A 25,844-nucleotide genomic window follows, 5' to 3' on the forward strand; every position below is an offset into this window, starting at 1 on the left:
AGTCCAAATGTGCTCATAACTGGAAATACTGGTATATTTCTACATATTTACTTCATTATTTTTTTAGACAGAATCATCATTTCTATAAATTTTCCACTGATTTACACAAACTGATGAGCATTTGCAGCTTTCAGCGCTGTCTGCCTGTTTTCACTTCTGTGATCGCCGTTACGACTCAAAGGAAGATCATTTGCTGCACAAATGCCACTCATATTACGCGTTCATAACCCACCCTGTCTCTTCCGATGACAAACTTCCATTACACCTCCACGGTCAGTTCCGTATACAAGAAACCCAGAGAAATGTTTCTACATGTGAAACATGAAGCTAATAAACACACTTTTAAGATAGTATGTGATTTGTATGTGATTTTAATGAGATTTGGCTTATTTTCATTAAGGATTACATAAGAAATGCTAAGCAGGTGCAATGATTCTTATAAAAACATTAAATAACATTAAATAAGCTATAAATAACATTTCAACAACATTATATGACCAAAACCCATATTAGATCGCAATTGGAAGTTATTGCAAACACGGTTGGTGGTGTAAAGTGAGTTTTGAGTAAAAACATTGGATCAGTCATATAAATTGTCTTATGTAGCTTTCTGACAATCATCATTTTGGCTGCGGGAGATTCTCCAGCTTTGTTGTTGTTGAGCAACCGAAGTGCGAGTTGTTAAAGCTCCGCCTTATTCTGGAACACGGACGGGAGCAGCAGCTCATTTGCATTCAAAGGGACACACACAAAAACAGTGAGTTTTTGCTCACACCCATTTAAGGCCAAATTTGACAAGCTATAATAAATGATCTGTGGGGTATTTTGAGCTGAAACTTCACAGACACATTCTGGGGACAACAGAGACTTATATTACATCTTGTAAAAGGGCCATTATAGGTCCCCTTTAAGAAAGGGTTTTTCAGTTCCATAAATATATTTTTTTATTGCCTGTAAACGGAGTTGAATACCTGTGCCCACTGCATATTTTCCTATTCATTCATATATTTATCCTCGCTGTTTGAAGACAGTGTCCTTCTCAAGGTGAGTCTCAATAGGATGGGCTGATTTTAGTATTGGTGTAAAACGAATTCACCCATAAAGAATTGTAATATTTCATGTCATTTGTCAGCAGTGCTTTCTCTGCACTAGTGCGTCTTATCCGCGTCCAATCTCAGCACACATCCATTCTGCCCCACATAAACCCCAATCTGTCTCTCAGCCTGAGGTCCTATCGCTTTTTAGTGTGGCTTGAGTTATTTGTCCCGTCTCAGGCCCTTGTGGGTTTTTCAGGGATTCTTTACGCCTTTTTCTTTGCTATGCTGATAAATGTAGTCAGTTCATGTAAGGCCTTCCTCATCAAGCCAACAACAAAGCTTCAGTCATCTTTGTACTGAAAAATTGGAAATGAATCCAAAGAAACGACACCCACTCACCGCGAACAACCGTCTCTCATTCTTTATCCTTTTTTGTCTTTATAGCTACACTCTGCGAGTGGTTGGCAACGGGATTAAAGCCCAGGCAGAAAACCCAGAAGTCAAAGTGAAGGAGGCTGACCCGGTGATCAATCAAGTCATTGATAAACTGAAGCACATCAATCAGGTGAGCCTCGCCAGGAAAAATACCTTCAAATGAAACAACGTAACGAGCTTCTTGATGTCCCACTCTTTTCATGAACTGCTAATGTTTCAGGCTAACAGATCAGAGTAGACCTCATTAGCTCCGCTCATGGATGTGGCATTGTGTGCATAAAACCTGTTAACATGGTTGTAGAGACAGCTTAAAGTATATATTCGGTAATGCAACGCTGTCTTCTAACTGCCACAACAGGAAAAAGCGCAGAAGAAGAACAGACGATCTATGGAGAGATACTGTATGTTTATGTGTAATCTCTCAACCAGTGTTTCAACCACGGAAAAACATCAATAAAACAGCTTGAGAATATTATCTTACGTAGTATTACATTTACCTCAGGCAAGTCATTTAGTGTCTGCAGCATGTTAGTTCACTAGAGAAATGAACTCTAGAGGGGACCATTTCACTAAATATATTCACTGTATGTGTTTGAGTGATATTATTAGTATTATATATATACAGGTGCATCAATAAATTTGAATGTTGTGGAAAAGTTCATTTATTTCAGTAATTCAACTCAAATTGTGGAACTCTTGTATTAAATTCAATGCTCACAGACTGAAGTACTTTAAATCTTTGATTCTTTTAATTGTGATGATTTTGGCTCACATTTAACAAAAACCCACCAATTCACTATCTCAAAAAATAAGAATACTTCATAAGATCAATAAAAAAAAGGATATTTTAAACAGAAATGTCAGGCTTTGTTGGGCCTCCTTTTGCATGAATTACTGCATCAATGTGGCGTGGCATGGAGGCAATCAGCCTGTGGCACTGCTCAGGTGTAATGGAAGCCCAGGCTTTAATGATAGCAGCCTTCAGGTCATCTGCATTGTTGGGTCTGGTGTCTCTCATCTTCCTCTTGACTTTCCATGGGGTTTCTATGGGTTTCTCATAGATTCTCTATGGGGTTCAGGTCAGGCGAGTTTGCTGGCCAATCAAGCACAGTAACACCATGGTCATTGTACTAGCTTTTGGTACCTTTGGCAGTGTGGGCAGGTGCCAAATCCTGCTGGAAAATGAAATCAGCATCTCCATAAAGCTTGTCAGCAGAAGGAAGCATGAAGTGCTCTAAAATTTCCTGGTCGGTGGCTGCGTTGACTGTGGATTTCAGAAAACACAGTGGACCAACACCAGCAGATGACATGGCAGACCAAATCATCACTGACTGTGGAAACTTCACACTGGACTTCAAGGAACATGGTTTCTGTGCCTCTCCACTCTTCCTCCAGACTCTGGGACCTTGATTTCCAAATGAAATGCAAAATTTACTTTCATCTGAAAAGAGGACTTTGGACCACTGAGCAACAGTCCAGTTCTTTTTCTCCTTAGCCCAGGTGAGACGCTTCTGACGTTGTCTTTGGTTCAGAAGTGGCTTTGTGCGTGGAATGTGACAGTTGTAGCCCATTTCCTGAAGACGTCTGTGTGCGGTGGCTCTTGATGCACTGACTCCAGCTTCAGTCCACTCCTTTTGAAGCTCTCCTAAGTTCTTAAATCGGCTTCGCCTGACAATCTTCTCAAGCCTGCGGTCATTCCTTTTACTTGTACATCTTTTCCTACCACACTTTTTCCTTCCAGTCATCTTGACATGAATATGCTTTGGCACAGCACTCTGCGAACAGCCAGCTCTTTCAGCAATGACCCTCTGTGGCTTACCCTCATTTTAGACTCAGAGGGTCTTGATGATCATCTTCTGGACAACTGTCAAGTCAGCAGACTTCCCCATGACTGCTGTTGGGATTACTGACCTAAACCCAGTATTTATACCCTGAGAATGTTAATTTATTAGAACTTGGAATTAAATATTCTAATAATTTGATATACTGATTTTTTTTTTTTTTTTTTTTTATGAGCTGCAAGCTGTAATCATCAAAATGAAAACAAAAAAGTCTGGAAATATTTTACTTTGTCTAATAAATGTAGAATATATTTAAGTTTTACTTTTTGAATTAAATTACAGAAAGAAAAATATTTTTTCATGATATTCTAATTTATTGAGATGCACCTGTGTGTGTGTGTGTGTGTGTGTGTGTGTGTGTGTGTGTGTGTGTGTGTGTGTGTATATCTATATCTATCTATCTATCTATCTATATATATATATATATATATATATATATATATATATTTATATATATGTATATTAGGGCTGTCAAAATAACGCGTTAATTTCGATTAATTAATCTGAAAAAAAATAACGCAGATTAATCCATTCTGTATTGACCTTTAAACCTGGAGCCGTTCTAGCCACCATTCGACTGTTCACACCAGACACGACTTGCACGAATAAAACGCGCTATTCACGCGTAGTTGGATGCTTGAACATTTTGAGTTTGCTCGCTTCATTCTCGCGTGAAATTCACTTCACAACAGACACGAATTTGTGTCATGAGAGGGGCTCTCCCGCTCCTTTATGTGTCCCAGACTCTTCCACTTCTTGCTGCACACTTCCTCTGAATAAACACATCAACTCGTCAGCGGGGAAATAGTTGTAAATTACAGCGAATAAGCTCAATTGGTCGGCTTTAGTTAGCTTGTAGTGTCAATATGTATATATAGCTCAAATTGAGTAAAGAGCGTTTACAACCAGATTGTCCGACCTCCTCACTCACTTTCTTTCAAGCAAGATCCTTTTTATTTCTGTTTCTATAGAGCAAGCTCCTGATTGGTTAACACGGCGCGAATTTTCACCAAAGTTCAGATTTTTCAACTTGCGCGTTTCGCGCGTCAAACGCCCGAAACGCTCAATTTGTGCCGCAGGATGTCTATTCGCGTCTTTGCATTGACTTAACATGTAAATCAGTTAGCAATCACAATTACCTTGGTGTTATGGCACACATCATCAAATCTTCTTCCTGAAGCACTTTTGAATTTATTATGCCCTAGAACTGAAAATTGTATTTACCTTGGCATAACTGAATAATTAGAGTTCTGTACATGGTAATCACATACCTAGATAATAACTGTTCATGATCCATGATATCATGATATTTTTAGTGATATTTGTAAATTGTCTTTCTAAATGTTTCGTGAGCATGTTGCTAATGTACTGTTAAATGTGGTTAAAGTTACCATTGTGTCTTACTTTATTCACGGAGACCAGAGCCATGTTGTTATTTTCATTTTTAACCCGAAAAAGCTTGCAGTCTGTATAATTCATAAAGCATCTTCATTTTTATGGGAGTCTCTCTAACTGTGTGTAGCTTTAGCCATTTAGCCATGCAACACCATCAAACTCATTCAGAATCGAATTTTAACAAACTTCCACAAAATACATGCCATACTTACGTGATCTGATATGCTGCATCATGAACAGTTTGTAAAGATCCATTTTGAGAGTCATATTGTGAACTTCTGTAGTATTTTTGCAATGTTTAATGGACTCGCGAGCTTGGGGGTGGGGAGCATGAGCATTTAATGGTGTACACACCCCAAATCAGAGCACCCCCCCCCAAAAAAAAAAAAAATTGGCAGTTAAAACATGGTATTATAAAAAAAAAATCGATGGGGTATTTTGTGCTGAAACTTCACAGACACATTCTGGGGACACCAGAGACTTTTACATCTTGTGAAATCAACAGTCTAGGGCACCTTTAAGTGTACACGCTCTAGAAACGTTGAATTTATTTCTTTCTATTATTTTTTTTTATTATCCCATTGGGTGATATTTATTTCTTGTTTTGAGCAAAAACTAACTTCATTTTGATGCATTTTTTTTTTTTTTTTTCCAGAAAACAAATGTTATTTAAACGTCCAAATTAATTAAATGTTTTTTTTTTGTTTTGTTTTTTTTTCTCATGTTAATGATTCCTTATTTAAGAATGTTTAGATATTTGTACTGGAAAACAAGACAAAAAGTACTAAGTAAGTTTATATTGAATAAAAAAAAAAAAATAAAAAAAAAATCATGCATTCACTGTGAATTCAACCTGTGACCCGCACATTGCTAACACCAACAACACCAACGTCATAGATATGAATCATAGAAAATGCATGTTCTGATAGATTTCACACCTTGAATACAAGTCGCTTTGGATACCAGCATCTTTCAAACACATGAATGTAATTGTATTTGCATATTCTTTCTATGGTTGAAATATAATTTGCGCTTTTCCGTATGTCATTCAAAATAATTATGTAAAAGCTATAAGCGTTAAAAAAATCCTCTTTTGTACAGCTAAATAAACGTCACCATCTCACCTCTAGAGCCAAAAGTACTGACGTTCCCTGAACAAACAAACGTCTCTGTGTTGATTTGATTTTTATTGTCATCACTCTCAGTTTGAAGGACGGTAAAAGCTTAAACGCTGACTCACACTTGGATGTTTTGCTTCAATTAATACAATTGAAGGCAAATTAGTTTATGCTTCTTTTCATATCCCTCTGTTTTGCAAAATAACACGTCACAGCGGAACACTTAGAGACCAAAAAATCAATGAATACATATTTAAAAATCCATTTTCAGCCTTAACACGTTTGTGTTTATTCTATCCCTGTTCCGCCCGCTGGCCAAATCAATGATGTTTTACCATCCCAAAGCCTGATGGTGCTGTTCTGCCTGCTGTAATAGATGAGTTTATTCCCTTCCTGCTGGATGTGCTTCAAGACAAAAGACATGTTGTGATGTTTACATGAGAAACGTGGTATGAGGTGTTATCACCTTCTTTGCTTTTCAAACCATTTTGCTTGGGAACAAAAGTTCCTGAACTTCAAAAAATGATATCTGAGCCTGATGTCCTGGTGGATTTTTTTTTTTTTTTTTTTTTCATCTGTTATATCATCTACCAGCCTAAAAACGTTTGCTCAAAAAACATTTAGGCCTAAATGTAAGTATTTATGTATTTAAATTGCACATACATTTTCCATCCATTTGGATTACACAGTTTTAACATAAACTAATGAAATTAATGTGATGCATATTTGTCAGTCATACCTAAATGAAACAGGTAAGATTTCTGTAATAGTACTCAAAAAATTGCACACCACTAAGGGGATTGATCTAAATAACATCCATTTTAAGGAGAAGATCTTTCTTGTCTCTTTTAATATTTCTCCTCAAAATCAAGGCCATCTCAGCCTATCTCAAGACATGATGGTAGAGAGGTGTTGATGGAGAAAAAAGGGGATATATCAAGATTGAAAGAGACCTTTAGAGGAGGACTTTCAGACGTTTCCTCACAGCAGGATCTCTCCAGCGCTTCAGCCTTTCTGCTTGGAGTCACAATCATTTCGTGGCCCAGGGTGCCGTCGTCATCTCTGATAAGACGACAAAGTGTGCTCCTTGATGATGATGATGATAACTGGAACACGGAGATGCATTTGCTGGGAATCTCGGCGTGAAGCCACTGGCCATCGGAGAGATCTCTCGTGGACGTGCAGCAGGACTCTTGGCACATGATGTCCAGAGTAATTTAGACCTTGATGAGGGAGTCTGAGAAACCTCCTCCTGTTGTGGAAATGGATCTGGCAGGACGCTATGACTTTAAACATGGTGATATAAAATTACGCACCAACGGAACATTTCGATTGAGTGTTAGGAATTAAACGGTGTTGAATTGGACACTTACAGACCTTAACTAGAATTTGAGCTTTTGACTGAAAGAAAAACTCATTCAGGAGAGCAGCGTGAGGCGTCTTCAACTTATTTTATTTCAGCTAGTTGCACCATTTCCCTTTTTCATTTAGTTGAACTTGTACTAAAAAAAGACAAACTGAAAAAAAAAAACCTAAATAGACAAAAAATAGTAAAATAGTAAAAATTACAAGAACAATAAAATTACTAAAGCTTTAACTAAAATTTGGAAATTTAAAATAAAAATATAAAAATTAAATCAAAATCAAAATATTAATTAACACTACAGTAGTATCTCAATGATATAACACTATAACACTGGTACTACCATAGTACTATGGCATTTGGGAAGTTCTTTGCAGTACTATATAAATACCATAATACATAGTTTTAATGGCATGGTAAATATTAAAAGAACCATAGTATTACCATACCATCCCTATACCACATTATCTCCATGGTACTACCTTGGTATTTTGGACATGTACCATAGTAGCACTATAGTATTTTTGGAAGTAATTTGCAGTACCATACCATATAAGTACCATACTAAATAATTTCCGTAACATGGAAAATTTCAACAGTACCATGGTATTACATACAACCTCTGTAGCATGGTAACACCACTATATATATATATATATATATATATATATATATATATATATAAACAAAACGTATTAAAAAGTATGGTGGCACTACTGTTTACTATTTTAGACATGTACCATAGTTGTACCATGGTATTTTTATATATATATATATATATATATATATATATATATATATATATATATATGTATATATTTTTTTTTTATTCTTTGCTGTCCCATAAAAAACTATGGTGCGTGAATGGTACTACCATGGTACTACCATGTTATTTTGAAAGTAACATGGTATAAAACATTTCAGCATAATGGTATATTTCAAAGTACCACAGTATTACCATCTACTATACCTGTACCATAATACAACTACACTGTATTGTTTTGTAAGGGTTCTTAGAAATATTTCAAATAATACTGTGGTATTGTCATAGTACATTGCCAAGTTACCATGGTAGTGTGTTTTGTCTTTTTTTCCAGAGCAGACTCCAGGGAGAATCATAGAGAATCAATGAGTGAATGCAGTGGGATAATGGTGTCAATATTCTGTGTTAAGCATTACCCATGAAACCGAGTGGCCCAGAGCCGACACAAGCTTTCAATACAACTTGCCTGTGGCAGAAAGCCACCCTGCAGCTTCAGTTTGCCCAGAGCATCAGGCTAATGAGCTTCTCTCCTTGAGCTCAGCCCACGGTCTTAGGAAAAGAAGCCCATGGTCTCTTTTTTTAACCCATGAATCCTTTAAAAACCACAGCATTTGTGTTGAAGAAGTGTTCTTATAATGCAGGCCTTTAGCTTTGGTCCAGAAGGGGTAATTTCAGTGCCAGTGCTTTTTACTTTCCCGTTTCAGGTCCTGCATCTTTCTTAAAGGTAAAGTGTGCCTTTTCTTTGATGTGAAAATGCACTTGCAATCCATTTAGAAGTGAAGATATCCAATTAAGGGCCAGCTAAATGTTTTGATTGAGTGTTAGTAAGTACATTTTGTTGAAATGGACATTATGGATTTTTACTAATACTAATAATACCTACTGAGTTGTTTGAGGCAAGTAAATTGAGCTGTTATTTATTTGTTTTTATACTGGGTATATTTTATACTGAACATATAATAATATAATATATGCTACAGCCTTATATATTTAAAATGTTAGTAAATGGACTTGAACTGAACTTCCATATAGCCTACCTGTATAGTAGTGGTCTGTGTTCAAACATTCTGACACTCAAAGTGAAGCATTGATTTTTATATATCTATATATATCAATATATATATATCATATATATATATATATATATATATATATATATATATATATATATATATATATATATATATATATATATATATCAGGAACTGATTGGAAACCTGTTTGGTGTCATTATTATATTTGCAGTTCCATTTTGCGCCACTAGTGTGAAATGACAGTTCAACTTTAAAAATAGTTTTGCATGGCAGGTTTGTTGTTACGTTTGAATTTTGCAGCAAATCACCATGCAAGTCATACCCTCTCTGTCTGTATATATCTGTGTTTCTTCTCGCCAGTCTACGTCTCTTTCTTTATGTCTCACTTTCTTTTTGAGACTCCTCGTTCTCTCATGTTCTGCTTCTTATTGTCTCTCACATCCCTCTCGTTTATGAAAGCAGGAAAACTTCATGAATGCTTTTAGGAGTTGTTCATACCTTGGAGGGGTTGAATACATTGAGTCTGATCTGCATCTTTCAATGCATCTTAATTTAGCATCTTGGAGCTCAGAGTTCCCAGCAGGCTGAGCAGAGGCTGAGGTCATCTGTGTTGACCTGTGCTGATCCACACCATCTGTGATGTGTCACTGCAGCATATCCATAGAGCTGTATGTCAATGATAGAATCGAATCGGATATACACTGTGCATGCTAAAGTGTGTTTGCTTTCATATGTCCGTATGACTCGGATTGGCAAGGGGTTGGGGGTATTCGGTTGTTAAGTCTGACGTCACGCGGCAGCGCTTCCGGGTCCTATTTCATACCATGAGAAAACAACAAATGGTGCTAATATACACACACGATGTGGTGTAATACTACAAAAAATTATTATCATAACCTTTATCTCCATACCAAAATTCCAGATGGCCAGACAATGATTCATCTTTTATAAATTGTTAAAATATTAATGTCTGTGACGCTGTGAGCACGGAGACTGATGTGTAGACTGCAAGTATTTAAAATATTTAACTTTTTTAAATGATTGATGTTTAATATGAATAAATAGCGCTCATAAACGGCCCTCGATGGCATTCTCAAGTGAAACGAGTCGAGGCTTGGACCTGGAAATGGCGTTCCTTATGTCACGACTTAACAAGCGGATAATTTTCAGAATAAAAATGGCATTAAATGGTTGGGATTGTTCAGGGTTAAGCCAGTAGGTGGCAACAAAGGACTGCATTTATTTGATTTGATTAAATTGATTTAAAAGTATCTTTTGAGTGATTGATTCAATTCCGTTACTCATTAAATACAACAGTCTCTCTTTTTTTTTTTTTTCGTTCTTGAATGAATCTTTGTTTTTGAATGAATCAGTTAATGAATGAATGACTGAATGACTCACTCATGAAGATGTTCACTTGTCACCACCTACTGGTGTTACAATGTAAATTGCAGAAAGCAATTTAAAATACACCACTAATGTAAACATAAATAAGTATTTTAATTTAAATTATAAAAGCATAAAATATATTATATTATTAAACATAAGTATTATATTTAAATACCCGAATAATAAATATACAGGCAGGGAATAGTATCTAAAATTAGTCAGACAATGTATAAATACTAATACTACAATTTTTTAATTAGTTCATATTTTTTATGTGCTATATTTTTTAATACATGGTGATGCACATTGTATATTTTGCTGTTAAAATGGACTATGAATTCATTTACACTCATGATTTTCTCTCATTTAAAATAGAGGTTTATGTAAATATTCAGTTCATATGTAATTGCACTTTCAATACTTCTATGATGCTAACACTGAAGATTGAACAGGTTGTTTTGTCTGACTGTAGAAAGAAGCACACCATTTTCACACTCCTTGAAACTAAATGGAAAGTTTCCCAGCTTCTCAGTGTAATTTCCCGCATAATAACTGGCTAATTTATTATTTCGTGCATGTATCATGGTTTCTCTTCTGGACTGGAGACTATTCAAAAAATGAGTTCAACAAAGTTGGAGCTGTCAAGAAACTCAGACAAGTGGACGCGCCGATAACTGCTCTCATTTATATGGAAATGGAAATGGTAACCAATCAATTTCATTCATTTGAATGAATCCTCTTGCCCCTGTGTGGAACCATCGATTTAACTCCAGCCCTGGTCAAAGACACCTCCTGAAAACTCAAAATTCAGTGCAGTAGCTTTGCAAAGAGATTTACCTCGGCTAAAGGCCTTTGCACACTGAGTCCGAAATTTTCGCATGCGTTTTTTCGTATTCGCAATCCTAAAAATTCGTCACGCACAGAGACCTTGCACACTGAGTCCGATGCGTATTAATGAATGCGTTGCGAAAAAAACGCAAAACAAATCGCAAAACAATACAAAATGATGTCTTCAAGCAGTGAGCACGACAGTTGTCTCCTCTCTTCTTAAAAAGAGAAAAAGAAAGAGGAAATATTGGGTCCATTCAATCCCGAGATTGCATAGAGAGAAAGGAGAATTCACCTCATCAAGGATCTGCGGGATTATCCGAGCGTTTCAAAGATTACTTCAGGATGTCAGTGGCTCTGTTTGATGCTTTACTTACTGGCACAATCTGTCTTTATATTCGGTCTCTTTGTATTGCTCATGTTGTTTGTCATTCAGTGCTGCTGTTTTATGCTGTAGAAGACGTGGATCAACTTGTCAGATGGCATTCTGGATTTTTGCGTTCGCGTACGGTGGCTCTGAATTGTCAAAACGTCTCTCAAAATGCGTACCACGGATGCGAAAAACGCAGAAAATCGAACCTGATCCGAATATTTTTTTGACGGACGAAAGTTTCGGAGGCAGTGTGCAAACGCGATTGACATAACGTGAGGTCGAATTTATTTTTTAACGTGCGTAAGTTTCGCATGCGAATTTCGGACTCAGTGTGCAATGACCTTAAGTGCTGTCAACACGATCTGTTTTGCATTATATGGACTTCAGCCTTTATGTCTGTCTTCTGCTTTGTTTCTGTTCATGCAAAGTTAAATACTCGGTCAAATGAGTTGGATACGATGCAAAAGATTAATTGGAGAGGGCCACTATAACATACTTTTGTTTTCGTACTCTAGGTGCCAATAGCGATTCCAGTGGATTGTTCTAGAATGAATTTCGGTGTTTAAATGAATCTTTTAAGAGAACAAATCATCCAATGAATCACTTAAGTCTTTGTAGACACTTGCTGAATTCAGAATAGCATACTATCATACTACTTTTACGTTTTTCTGACTTAAAATACTACCCCATTATTATGCATTGCAGATCATCATAAAAGTCCATCAGCTCTTTCCCTCCAGTGTTTCTGCATTGAGATAACTCTCCATCAACCTCCCATCAGCCACAGGTTGAATTATTTACCGTTCATTGACATGCAGCCTCACCAGCGTGTTTGTTGGTGAAATATTGATACCTGCCCATTTTGAGTTCAAAGCTTTAAGAATAAAACATGCCCCCCTCTTCCACAGTCACTCCGCATGCAAATCCAAACAAATCTTCATTTGCGGTATGTCTCACAAGCATCAATGCACACAAAGAAAAGCAATTAAGATGTCGGAGCAGCTTAGGCTTGAAGCGGATGCAAGATTGCTCTTGACGTATCATGCTAGTTAGCGGAGAAGCCTGCAGGAGCACTTCGCGAGACTTGGGTCAAAGTTCACACGAGGGTCCTCAAGCCTGCATTGACTGAGGTACTTGTGAATGTTTGAATGATCGCAGTGGGTTTAACAAGGTCACCCTCCAATCAAATTGATTGAGAGTTAATTTCAATGCTCGGACTCTTGATTTGCCGTCTATGAGAGTCCGACAGCCTCTTTGTTTGCTTTGTGTGCAGTTTCCATGGAGACAGCACTACCGGTGTCATGCACCAGAGACCCGGCTAAAGACTGTTCTTAAAGGAAGGACTTCAACAAATGTTACAGACAGTGTTGTTCATTTGACTGGAGTTCTTACTGATGATGTCAGTGACGTATAAAACAGCACCTGACAGTTCAAGACAACAGTGCTGATTTGTAAATTTGGTGTGAACAAAAAGATGCTTAGCTCTCGTTGCACTTGGGAGCCAAAAATTCAGCCCCAGTAGAAAGAAAGAATGAATGAATCAATCAATCTACTAATCTATTTATTAGGGGTGTGATGAGATCTTGTGGCATGAGATCTCCCAAGAATAAAATGTGACAAGATTTCTCATTGAGGTGAAAAGCAGTCTCTTGGAATTGCGATGATGGAGTGATGAGATGACTGATAAGACAAGCATCAGTCATATCTTGTAGAATGCGTGCTCAGCACTGGCGTTCCGTATTCACAGAGTATGCGCGATTTCGAAAGCGAAAGTAAAACGCGAGTGCGCATTCAAACGCGATTTCAATACCCCACATTTTGAAAGCGGCTCCCTGATGCGTGCAAATATCTCCCGATATGAAAGCTATGATAGGCTGGGCTGTGTAGTTAACCATCGCTTAGCTCTGTATCATGCTTGAAGAAAAAATTTATTTGCACTTTGAATATTGAGAGAGTACTATGATTATGCTTGCACTTCTTGTTTGACTAAGAGAAAACTGTGTTATTCATTTTCATTTATATTGTTTTTATTTCTTTGATCAATTTGTGGAAAGGAGTTCAGATAGGAGGTCAAACGTTGTAGAAGCTCATAAATCATGTACAGTAAGGTCTGAAGAGACTTGTATGAAATCATACAGGAGAGAAGCCAGTCAGTTGAGTTTGTGGCAAAACCTTTTACAGTGCTTGAGCATTGTTGTCTTTTGCTGGATATGATCATTCATATTCAGAAACTAGAATTAAAATTACACTCATTACAAGATGTTTAGTTAAACATTTCATATATTTCATCATCTAGGATTTCTTAAAAATACTAAAAAATCTATCCATCTATCCATCTATCTATCTATCGGTCCCACTTTATATTAAGTGGCCTTAACTACTATGTACTTACATTTAAATTAATCATTTGATACAATGCACTTATTGTGTACATACATGTTTTTACATTGTACTTAGATTTGAAAAACACCTGCATGTAATTACATCTGTAAATAATTTCTGTAATTACATTTATAATTACACTGTTGACCCATCTTTTACACCTAACCCTTACCCTTAAACCTACCCATACCACCAAAGCTTTCCCTAACCTTACCCGTATCCCAATTCAATAGCAGAAAAAGTGTTTTGCAATTCAATATGAACCCAATAAGTACATTGTACTTATTTTTTGATGTAAGTACATAGTAGTTAAGGCCACTTAATATAAAGTGCGACCTATCTATCTATCTATCTATCTATCTATCTATCTATCTATCTATCTATCTATCTATCTATCTATCTATCTATCTATCTATCTGTCCATCTGTCCGTCTGTGGGTCTATTTACATGTAATGCTAATTACAGTTATATGAATTATATTCCTTAGTTTCAGCTCATTTTAATTGTACAAATTTGATTTATTTATTTGTTTGTTTGTTTGTTTTATAATGAGCTTAACAAACCTCATCTTCTAATGCCTTTGTTATTTTAGTAAGCAATAACCGTATGAAAAATGTCTCGGTTACGAAGGTAACCCTCGTTCCCTGAAGGAGGGAACGGAGTTGTACGTCGGACAGGCCGACGAATAGGAATCTTGCTAGAGAGTCCAATCTGCTTCGAGTGTAACTAAAACAAGCCAATGCACATTGGTATGCAATCATATGCAGCCTTGCAGCGCGGGTAATTAATGAGCAGCAGGTGCGTTGCATCTTCAGGTTTTCTCTGAGGAGCCAAACAGGTTAGGCGGCAGGTCCAGCGACTGTGGCGACGGGACGTACATCTCTGTTCCCTCCTTCAGGGAACGAAGATTACCTTTGTAACCAAGACATTCCTATTCAATCGGTCACGTTCGACATATGTCGGACAGACCGACGAATACGAATCCCTACCAAAGCGCCACAGGAGCTGCCCCCTTCCAGCGCTCCATGCAAGCCTCCAGCCCCCACTTGCCTAAGGACGGTGGGACAACACAGAGAGTGTCGATCACTGAATGACGAAAGTGACCGACTGAATGGGAACATTCCAGTCCCATAATGCCTGTTTAGAGCTTTGATTTTTCACATAAACGTACAGTACACATATGAGAGTTCAGGTTTGTATAATTAAAGAAGTTCTTGATGTGTCAGGTATGACATGCAGTCTAAATTATTATCAGAACCAATGTGAATATAGAATACACAAACATACAGGTTATTGCATCATTTTTGCCTTTAGATTTGAATATTTGCTGCATATTCAGTTATTATGCACTAAAATATTTATAAATAAGTGCATATGGAAGTAAATTAATGCCAAATGTTTTTGAAATAAAAAGCTTGCTGAATTGCACTAATTGGAGAAAAAAAAAAAAAAAATAATAATAATATATATATATATATATATATATATATATATATATATATATATATACACACACACACACATTACATTAACTGTGCTTGCATTTTGATGCATTGCATTTTTAAGGCTTGCATTTTTATGGGCTGAAATTCAACATGGTCGTATATTTAAGCTGTGAATATTTCTAATCAAAACATTTCACATACATTTTCATCATTAAAATTCAGTAATTTATATTCATCTTTCAGATTTCACTTCAAAAATATTCATTCTGTTTAAAAAAAACAGCTTATAATATTCGATTAGAATATTCTTTACAAATTCGCTTCCACAAATTCAGTGGTTCAAATTCGGCAGAAAATTCAACATTTCACATCTGGGAACTGCAGGAAAAGCAGTAGAGTGCCGATGCATGATCTCCATCTGCTGTTAGTTGGCTTCACCAGCAGGTGCCGCTAGCGGCTGTTTACAAAGACCAGAGCAACGACTAGTAAGTCATCATTCATTCATAAAAAAAGATTTGCAGAAATAGAGCAAGCGGTAAGTGAACGTGTGATGATTATCAGGGCCAGTATGAATGCAGAAAAACTGATAAAGACACAAAAGCTGCATTTATGTTTAATTCAGTGTCTTTACGGTTATTTTCAATGTTTAGTCTACATGTAAGCATCTTTCTATCCAGTGAACGAGATTATAATGTTATTCCCCGATGCTGATGTACAGATCAAATGTTATGTCTGAGGTGGACATATATTTCTTTCTGTTGTTTAGTTTCCTTAACTTTATATCACAGAGCTGTGTTGTAATACTAGGGCTTCCCTCATACATCATAGGATTCCCCTGCCATCGGGACATATAAAACGTTTAACATAGCTTAATGGACTAGTACACTGATATAAAAGACCAAACTCGCACCTCATTTGTGATGTAGGTTATACTATATAGGCTCCAAGAAAGCAGATACTGGCATAAAGTTGGCATAAATTCCTGCAGATGTGAAATGTTGAATTTTCTGCCGATTTTGAACCACTGAATTTGTGGAAGCGAATTTGTGAAGCGAAATAAAATGGACCGTCAAATATTATAGGTTGTATTTTGGAAGTGAAATCTGGAAGGTGAATATAAATGATTGACTTTTTAATAATGAAAATTGTGTGAAATGTTTTGAATTTAAATATTCACAGCTTAAATAATAATAATAATGCATTTTATTTAACCGCGCCTTTCAAAACACCCAAGGTCACCTTACAGGTAAACAAGCAATAACAATATATATATATATACATTGTAAAAAGTTAGGTCTTAAGACGGGATTTCAAAGTATGCAGACTGTCAATATTACGGATATCGAGAGGGAGAGAGTTCCATAGGCGAGGGGCAGCATGGCTAAAAGTTCTAGCTCCCATGGTAGTTAAGCGTATACGTGGTAAGACAAGAGAGATTGTGAGTGAGGATCTTAGAGTGCGTGAAGGGGTGTAAATATGAAGAAGATCAGTAAGATATGGAGGAGCGAGAGTGTGAAGTGCCTTGAATGTGAGAAGCAGGATTTTAAAGTCAATTCGATATTTCACAGTTGGTGAAATGTGCATGGTAGAAGGGGTTCTAGTAAGAACACGAGCCGCAGAGTTCTGAACCAGCTGAAGTTTATAGAGAAGTGTGGAAGGAAGACCAGTAAGAAGAGCTTTGCAGTAATCAATACGTGAAGTAACCAGTGCATGGATGAGAATTGCAGTATTGTTCATTGAAAGGGAGGTGACGAAGACGATTAATATTACGCAAATGAAAGTATGCAGTAATAAACGTAAATATACGACCATTTTGAATTTCAGCCCATACAAATGCAAACCTTAAAGGTGCCCTAGAACCATTTTTAACAAGATGTAATATAGGTCTAAGGTGTCCCCTGAATGTGTCTGTGAAGTTTCAGCTCAAAATACCCCATAGATTTTTTTTTTTTATAAATTTTTTTAACTGCCTATTTTGAGCCATAATTATATATGCACCGATTCAGCGTGCGGCCCCTTTAAATCTCGCGCTCCCCCACCCCCGAGCTCTCGACTGCCTTAACCAGCATAAACAAAGTTCACACAGCTAATATAACCCTCAAAATGGATCTTTACAAAGTGTTCGTCATTTATTCACATTGCTGCATGCATGCATCGATTCCTGGGAGTATAGTATTTATGTGGATGTTTACATTTGATTCTGAATGAGTTTGAGGCTGTGCTCCGTGGCTAACAGGCTAAAATTAACATTACATGCTGTTGGAGAGATTTATAAAGAATGAAGTTGTGTTTATGAATTATACAGACTGCAAGTGTTTAAAAATGAAAATAGCGCCGGCTTTCTTGTCTCCGTGAATACAGTAAGAAACGATGGTAACTTTATTAACCACATTTAACAGTACATTAGCAACATGCTAACGAAACATTTAGAAAGACAATTTAAAAATATCACTAAAAATATCATGTAATCATTGATCATGTCAGTTATTATTGCTCCATCTGCCATTTTTCGCTATTGTCCTTGCTTGCTTACCTAGTCTGATGATTCAGCTGTGCACAGATCCAGACGTTTTGCCCTTGTGTAATGCCTTGAACATGAGCTGGCATATGCAAATATTGGGGGCGTACATATTAATGATCCCCACTGTTACGTAACAGTTGCTGTTATGTTGAGATTCGCCTGTTCTTCGGAGGTCTTTTAAACAAATGAGATTTATATAAGGAGGAGGAAACAATGGAGTTTGAGACTCACTGTATGTCATTTCCATGTACTGAACTCTTGTTATTCAACTATGCCGAGGTAAATTCAATTTTTCATTCGATGGCACCTTTAAAAATACAATGCATCAAAATGAAAGCACAGTTATTGTAATGCATTTTTTTTTTTCAATTAGTGCAATTCAACAAGCTTTTTATTTCAAAAACATTTGGCATTCATTTACTTCCATAAGTGCACTCCTACTGGACTAATTCAATAATGATTATTGTTGAATTTTAACTTCAAAACAATACAAATGTTGCAAACACAATTTTGAGAATGTCAATTCATTTGGGGCTGTAAAAAGCAACTGTGGAATCCTAGTGGGACTGAACCACAGCCTGATTCTGATTCTGTGCTCACAATCAATTTCTTTGTGAGGTTGACCTTTCAAATGTGACCCATATTAGGGATGTGTAAAACTAGCTAACTAAATAAGCCCAGTATAATTAGACTGGTTTTAGGTTCAGTTGACCCCAATCGGATGTTTTTTCTCAGGAGGCGTTTACATAAGATGTTTTCTTGTGTTCAAAACAGCTATAAGGAGTGGAATTGAGGAGCATGCAGGGACTATTTTTAACCTCTGCTTCAGGTCTGGGTTTATTTTGCAGTAATGAGTGGCCGACTGTGTATTATACACTTTATTGTGTGTGTGTTTGTGTTTGTGCAAATGCCTCTGTTTTGAAGAAAGCAAGCATGTGTGTAAGAGAAAAATAAAGCAACAACAAAGAAGGTCAAGGAGATACTTTAAGCATTTGAGAAAGAGATTCAGAAAAAAAAAACTGAGCAAGATGAAGAAAAAGAGCACAACAGATGTGGCAGGTCACGGCTGTCACAGGTGAGCGGAGTGAGCGATCTTTCTCTGGCTGCTTACCCCTGTTCATTTATTCTGGATCAATTTTATTGAGTTTCATCAAGTGAGCGCCGAGCTGCCAGAGACGATGGCTTGGCACAGCCGGCTGGATGGCAGATGCTGCATTCTGATTGGCAGCTGGGCCGTTCCTCGGACGTCCATGCTGACAGAACGTTGGCTTTGGGTTCAGGAGAGCGGCTTCCAAAGTCGTGCAACTGAAGTAGAGATAACTAGGTCTGTACGGACCACAGTCGGTTTTCACAGCTCAAGTGAGGACGGATACAGACACACACATGATTAAACTGAGCCCAACATGGTATCTTTATGGTATCTCAGTATGGTCTTGACCATAAAAGCATACCACGGTATTCTTTAAAGTAGCATATAGATAGGGCCTTAAATTAGAAATCAGTGTCTGCGAGTACATGAAACACTGTCACTCTGCCAACAACTGTTGGCCGGTAACATTTTCATGAATTCTAACAATATATGAATGTGAACAAACATGAACGACAATCAGGTCAGTTGACGGTCCAGCATTGCATCGTCATGAAAGTTTGAGCCTTGACAATTTATATATTCAAGCGCAAGAAGACACAAAAGGGAGCTCATTCTGTTACTCGCTACTCATCCAAAGCACACAACCAGAAAGCAGCATCTCGGACAGCCCACGAATACCTAACTGAACTCTCTTTCACATTGTCTTCCACTTGAGCAGACAAATTCACACAAAAAAATTGAGTATCCAAGTAAACATAGTTGGTTATGTCTTAAGCGAATATAACGCATGTGTAAGAGTATCAGTATATTAGATCCGTGCATTCGCTCGTAAAGTGACAGCAACGTAATATTCCAGCTGCTGTTTGTTTTTATTGTTAATAAACAACAATGGACAAAAAAAAAAAAAAAAAAATAAATCACTCACTGCTCTTGACTGAATAAGCTTTTGTAACTTTAATAAGGATTCATTTGTAAGGGTGTTTCCTTTATACAGTGAAGAATATGCAGTGTCATTTTACATGTGCTTACTTCATTACATTTCTGTACATGAAAACTACTGTAAGACCTACCTGAAATATATGAAACACACTATTTATTACATTTGTATCTTTGTTATATTGTATTTATTTGTGCTTTTGCTTGTAATTTGATAATTTGTTCTTATTTTATTACAGACTGTTTATTTGTCTTTAATACATTTTTAAATCTATATTAGTTAGGCTAGTAGTTTTAGCTGTGGTATTAAAATTGCAATAGAGAATTGTGAATTTTCACTGGTATCTAAAATTTTGGTCATTACTGCCTGTTTCAGGGCCGGTAAAAATTGGCCGGTACATTTTCTTAAAGTCGGCATGAAATCAAAATTGACAACTCAAATTTTTTATGGAATATTGTAGTATTTATTATCAATAATTTATCCGTGCACTTTTTAAAAAAAAAAAATTATGTGCCTTCGTAATCTTTAATCAAAAACATTAACCTGCCCTCCCCCTCAAAACGACGCGTCGTCTTTTCCTGTCACATGCTATGGCGCGAGGGCAGAGCTATCTGGAACTGCCAGCAGATTCAGTGACATAAGGGGTAAATGCTGTTGCTGGGGTAAGTTTGTAAACATTGCAACGTTTCCTGGTGGTGGGGCTTAGCTGGAGGCAAAAATAGACGCTGGACTCAATGTTGACAAGCGTAAGATAGCATGTTTTAGGAGGGATTTATTAAACATAGGTGCAGAAGAAGGTTCAGAACTGTCTGAATATGTACAGTCACTGACTCTGCGGGACCGTGACAGCTATTTTTGTACATTAACTTAAGTTTTGGATATTTCCTAGACAACATATGAATTACTTTCGGGTGGTTCGGGGAATTTTGTCAAGGCTTATTGTCTAATGTAACCTAACGCTGGGCTAACTATGATTATGGCTAGCAATGTGGATTATTTTAAGAGACCATTCAAAGGATGGCACACACATGTATTGCTGTATGTTTGTTTAACATTTAAGCTAGCTAGTGCGCTGAAAGTTGGCGACTTTTCACCTATAAAACAGAAACTTGCTGATTTGTACTAGATAAAACCAACACACCATTATATATGCATCGATTATTTGACCTGATATGAAGTGTGCACTGCAAACACGAGTATTATTTATGATCGTCTCCGTCCAGTCTGTACGCCGTATTGCATTCAACCACAATCATCTTTTTGATTTCTGTGAAGAAATGTCTGCCGGGATCTGGTAAAACTTTAGTTTTGAACAAAAAGTCCTGTTCCTTCTATTCTGGCAGCCAAAAACACAACAAGACGACATTTTAAAGTCAAAACCTCAAACTTTTAGCGCGCCCGCTATCAGTTCTTATTTATATTTTGCCTCCAGCTAGGGTGGTGACATCACAGTGACGTAGGCGATTAAGGGGTCTATAGAGATCAATGCATAAACCACCGCTGATACCTCAAACATTGAAAGGAACCTGATGGAGGACACGCTCAGTCAGTCAGGCTGCGTGTCCACTGGAGCAGAGCAAGCGACCAGAGCGTTTTTAGATTCATTCTATGGAAGTTGAGCGTCACACTTAACTTAGGCGCGAACATGAGGCTCAACTTCCATAGGAATGAACTGAAAATGCTCGCTCCGCGCCAACAGACACGCACCGTCAGTCAGTCTCTCTCGCGCACTCTCTCGCTGTTTAGTACCATTGACCGTCCTCGTCATCCTCATTAAATAAAGTTCTTACAGTAACATGAGGGTGCTCGCAGTGAGTCCGGTGGAGAGAAATCCCCAAACGCGCATTCAGATCTGCCTCCATTTTGTTAGCAATGCCCAACTTCCAATGATCCAATCAATTCCTGAAGTATGAAATCAATCCCACCCTCTCATTTCAGATGCGTTTCACTCGGATAGACGTCACAGTAGAGAAGAAAAAACAATCGCAACAGTTTTCGGCCCTGGCATATAAGATTGCATATTCATATATACTACCATGGTTATCTGGACATGTACTATGGTAGTATCATAATATTCTTGAAAGTACCATGCAATTTCACTACAATGGTATTCCAAAGTACTATAGTTTTACCATGGTACCACCGGCATCCTTTTTTTTTTTGTAAGAGAAACTATATGCATACCATGTTAAATTTCTATAAAGTGCTCTCACATAAGAGCTCACACCTCAGTGACGACAGTGTCTTAATTTCTCACTGTTTGCATTGGGATTCAGGAGGCTGTTTGAATGTTTAAGTGCTTATTAGGCTGCTGATGGTGATTTGTACACACTGTGGACACATTGACGGTCAGTATGACCTTTTCTCTCAGGACTAGTGCTGATCATGACTCTATGAGCCCAGAAATGTGAAGTCTGTGTGTTTGTTTCCCCGTGAGGTAAATAAGGGCAGACAGCTGTCTTCAGTCAATCAGAGCTACATGACCTTGTGTTTAGGACACAGTGAACACCATCTGGAGTCTAAACAACAAGATACTTCCATATAATGAAGTATTAGCCTTAAAGATATAGTTCACTCTTATTTGCTTGCTTTCATGTCAGTATTACCTGTATTACTTTCTTTCCTCGATTAAAACAAGATGAATTAGGAATAATACATACTTGTTGCTTCAAAAAGAACGCAAGTTATCATGCAAACATTAATTGTCTATATGGCTCTTGAGCTATATTCCTTATCTTGTGAAGCCGTGTGATTGCTTTATGTGAGGAACAGACAGGAATTTCACCAGTAATCTTATTCATATCCAGTGAACCTTTGACCACACTGAGACTGGATCTTTGAATCACTCGAAAACGGGAACAAATCATTCAGGGGTGCATTTCATATGCAATTCTGTTCTGTTGGACAGGCTGCATAGTTGGCTGGGTCTTTCCGGAACGGTATTCGGTTGGTTTCAGTCTTACTTAACCAATCATGGCCAGTTTGTTAGCTTAATCACAAATCTGATATCATGTCTGTTCGACATGGAGTTCCTCAGGGTTCCATATTGAGCCCAATTTTATTTAGGATATATGCTTCCACTTGGGCAGATTATCAGGAAATATGGTCTTGGGTATCACTGCCATGCGGATAATACTCAGATTTACATCACAACTAGCCCTGATGTCCATGCCCTGACAGTATAGTGGAGGCTACTCGTAAGGCATAGCATATTAGTTTGTGTAACGTAGTTCGTATGTACGGGAAGAAGGAGGCGGGAACCGGCAAACATTCAAACCATAACTTTAATATAAAATAAACAAAGAACAAAACGAAACGAAAACCCTCATGGATGTCTGCCGGCCACACAAACATAATAAAACATAAAGTAAAGTCCAGGCCTGGTCCTCTCTCGTCCTTCACTATCGTCGCTCCTCCTTTTATGCTTCTGGAGCTCCTCCGTGAGAGATTCGAGACCGGTGCAACGTGCAGCTGACCGGCCTCACGCCACTCCTTCACGGCTCTCGCCCGCCCTGTTCGTCACAGTTTGGTTGTTGTCTCCAGCATGGTACTTCCCACTAATCAGTCCTTACACTCTATCACGCTCTCTCTGTTTTGACAACTCTCTTTTACTTCATCAGCCTTCATGTAAACTTAAGACCATGGGAGAAAGAGCTTTTTTCATTCAAAGCCCCCAAGCTATAGAATGTGCTTCTTCACCATCAGAAACCAACGATTGAACTTGCGACCATAGTTGGCTAATGGTGCTTTTGGGAAATGCACCCCAGATTGGTTCTGGATCGACTTATTCACTGGAAAGATCCGATTCAGAACATTCATTCATGAATCAAACATCACTAATTCTAAACAAGCAGATCAAGATTTTCACGCAAAGCTATCACATGACTTCAGAAGACTTGGATTATAGCATTTGGGTCAAATGAACTACTGTAATGATGGGGCTTTCGTGTTATTTTGATGGCCATAGTCCTCAGTCTGAAAAGAGTGGCCAGGATATCAGTATTATAAAGAAACGAGATGAGGCATGAGTAAATAATGACTAATTTAAATTTTTGGGTGAACTATTTCTTTGGGAATAGGTAAAGTCTTGCACAAAGGCTTGACATTTGTAGCTTATACTTCGATGGTTGGATCAATGGTTATTTTATATATATATATATATATATATATATATATATATATATGAACACAGGGATTGTGTACAGTGGTTTAAAAACATTGAGCATGGTGTAACTAAGAAATAACCAGGTGTGAAATCGGAGTTGTTCACAATGTTCTGAATCTTGAATACTGTTTCCCAACTAGCCCTGCCCATCGTGAGATCTCATTGGTCTAAAATCCCTCCACTTGTCATACATGACACATTTCATGCTCTTATTGATTGTGTCATGTTATGTCATGTCTTCTCGTTTGGCATAAATATGATTTAGACCTATTTATACTCTTCAAATTAACAAACATAGCAAGCCTTGCTTCTGTTTTTTTTTTTTTTTTTAATCGTCCAGTATAATCCTGCATCTGTATGAATTTGATAAGACGCGTTGATTCATGCGCCATTTAATCAGAGGTCCAGTAAACGCTTTGCTAATGAACTTTCATGCAGTCAAAAGCACCTGAGGAAAAGCAAATGACAGTTGCTTCATCAAATACCGTTTCAGTCTAAACAAATCAGGCTCAAAATAACAGTGCTGCCACGTTGAGAGAACATTTAACATTCCGACTCGGTATTTCCAAATATGACTGCGTTCATCTTGTTAGCGAAGCCGCTTTAAAGACATCTGCACATCTGAAAATGTCTCAGCTATTTATTTGTGTACCATGATGCTTTTATGGTGTTTACCTCCTCTGTTGCCATTTAGATTTAGTTGGGCCATTTTTCACAAATCATAAATGTTTAATGACACATTTACGGGAGCAGGGAAAGCTTATCGACTGTGACATTAATCAGAATTTTTTTTTTTTTTTTTTTCCTGCCATTGCTCATATCCAGTAAAAGCTTTTTCCCCTTACATTTTAGAATATGAATTACTGAACTTGCTATTTCTGTGTATTTTTAACTCCTTTTTAAATAGATTGATTATGTATATGTAATTTGAAACCTGACCATAAACTTTCATCAAATGCATGCCAATATGATGCATATTTTCCCACCAAATTACATTATTTTAATGAAAAAAACGTTCACTATTTATTATTATTATTATTATTATTATTATTATAAATCAACATACAGGCCATGTTGTATATTTAAGTTATGTTTTAGAAATATACTTTACAACTTAAAAATAGTATAGCATTGCCTTTTATCACATTACATTAATATAAATTTGAGAAGAAATTAATATCACAATGCAAAAAAAAAAAAAAAAAAAGTTTTAACGTTCCACATTCTTTCTTAACAGTTTCCATGCATGGGATTCATGACTTTTACATAATATTTTAAACATTATATAATGTTACAGTTATTATTTTTATCAATGAAAATTATTTTTCATTATAAAAATTATAAATAGTTTGTAAACGTTTTAATATATAGTTTACTCATAAATATACAGATCTCAAATCTCAATAACAGCTTGTAACAGGTCCGTACAAATAATTTTCAACCCCACATATGCAGAATCTGTTCATTTTCCCCCCTGGATTCCTTGTTGTGTTCCTTACACAGCTGCTTAATTCGTACACCTCCAGAAAACATCCCCAAAAATTCCTTGATCCCTCACATCCCAGAGCAGTTTCATGCGCTGTCAGCCCTGTTACCCCAAACGCCGGTGGCCCATATTGCATTTGCGGTGTGCTGTGAGGTCACGCTTGCATGGCATCCCTGGAGATGAATCAACTTCCTTTACAAATCAGCCTAATCCTGGAGGCGTCCCGTTCGGCCAGCGTTTG

The 25,844-nt window shown here is 37.2% G+C and overlaps 1 protein-coding gene across 2 annotated transcripts in view; it reads left to right on the top strand.

Moving 5' to 3' along the window:
• Window positions 1–25,844, top strand: part of gpc5a (glypican 5a) — a 205,480-nt gene that overhangs the window by 105,184 nt on the left and 74,452 nt on the right. For both annotated transcript variants that reach the window (XM_048198032.1, XM_048198033.1), the window contains exon 6: window positions 1,482–1,602. In XM_048198032.1, the coding sequence (XP_048053989.1) occupies window positions 1,482–1,602 (121 nt within the window). The remainder of the gene's footprint in view (window positions 1–1,481; window positions 1,603–25,844) is intronic.

Source organism: Megalobrama amblycephala, linkage group LG7, assembly GCF_018812025.1.
Source record: "Megalobrama amblycephala isolate DHTTF-2021 linkage group LG7, ASM1881202v1, whole genome shotgun sequence".
Taxonomy (NCBI): domain Eukaryota; kingdom Metazoa; phylum Chordata; class Actinopteri; order Cypriniformes; family Xenocyprididae; genus Megalobrama; species Megalobrama amblycephala.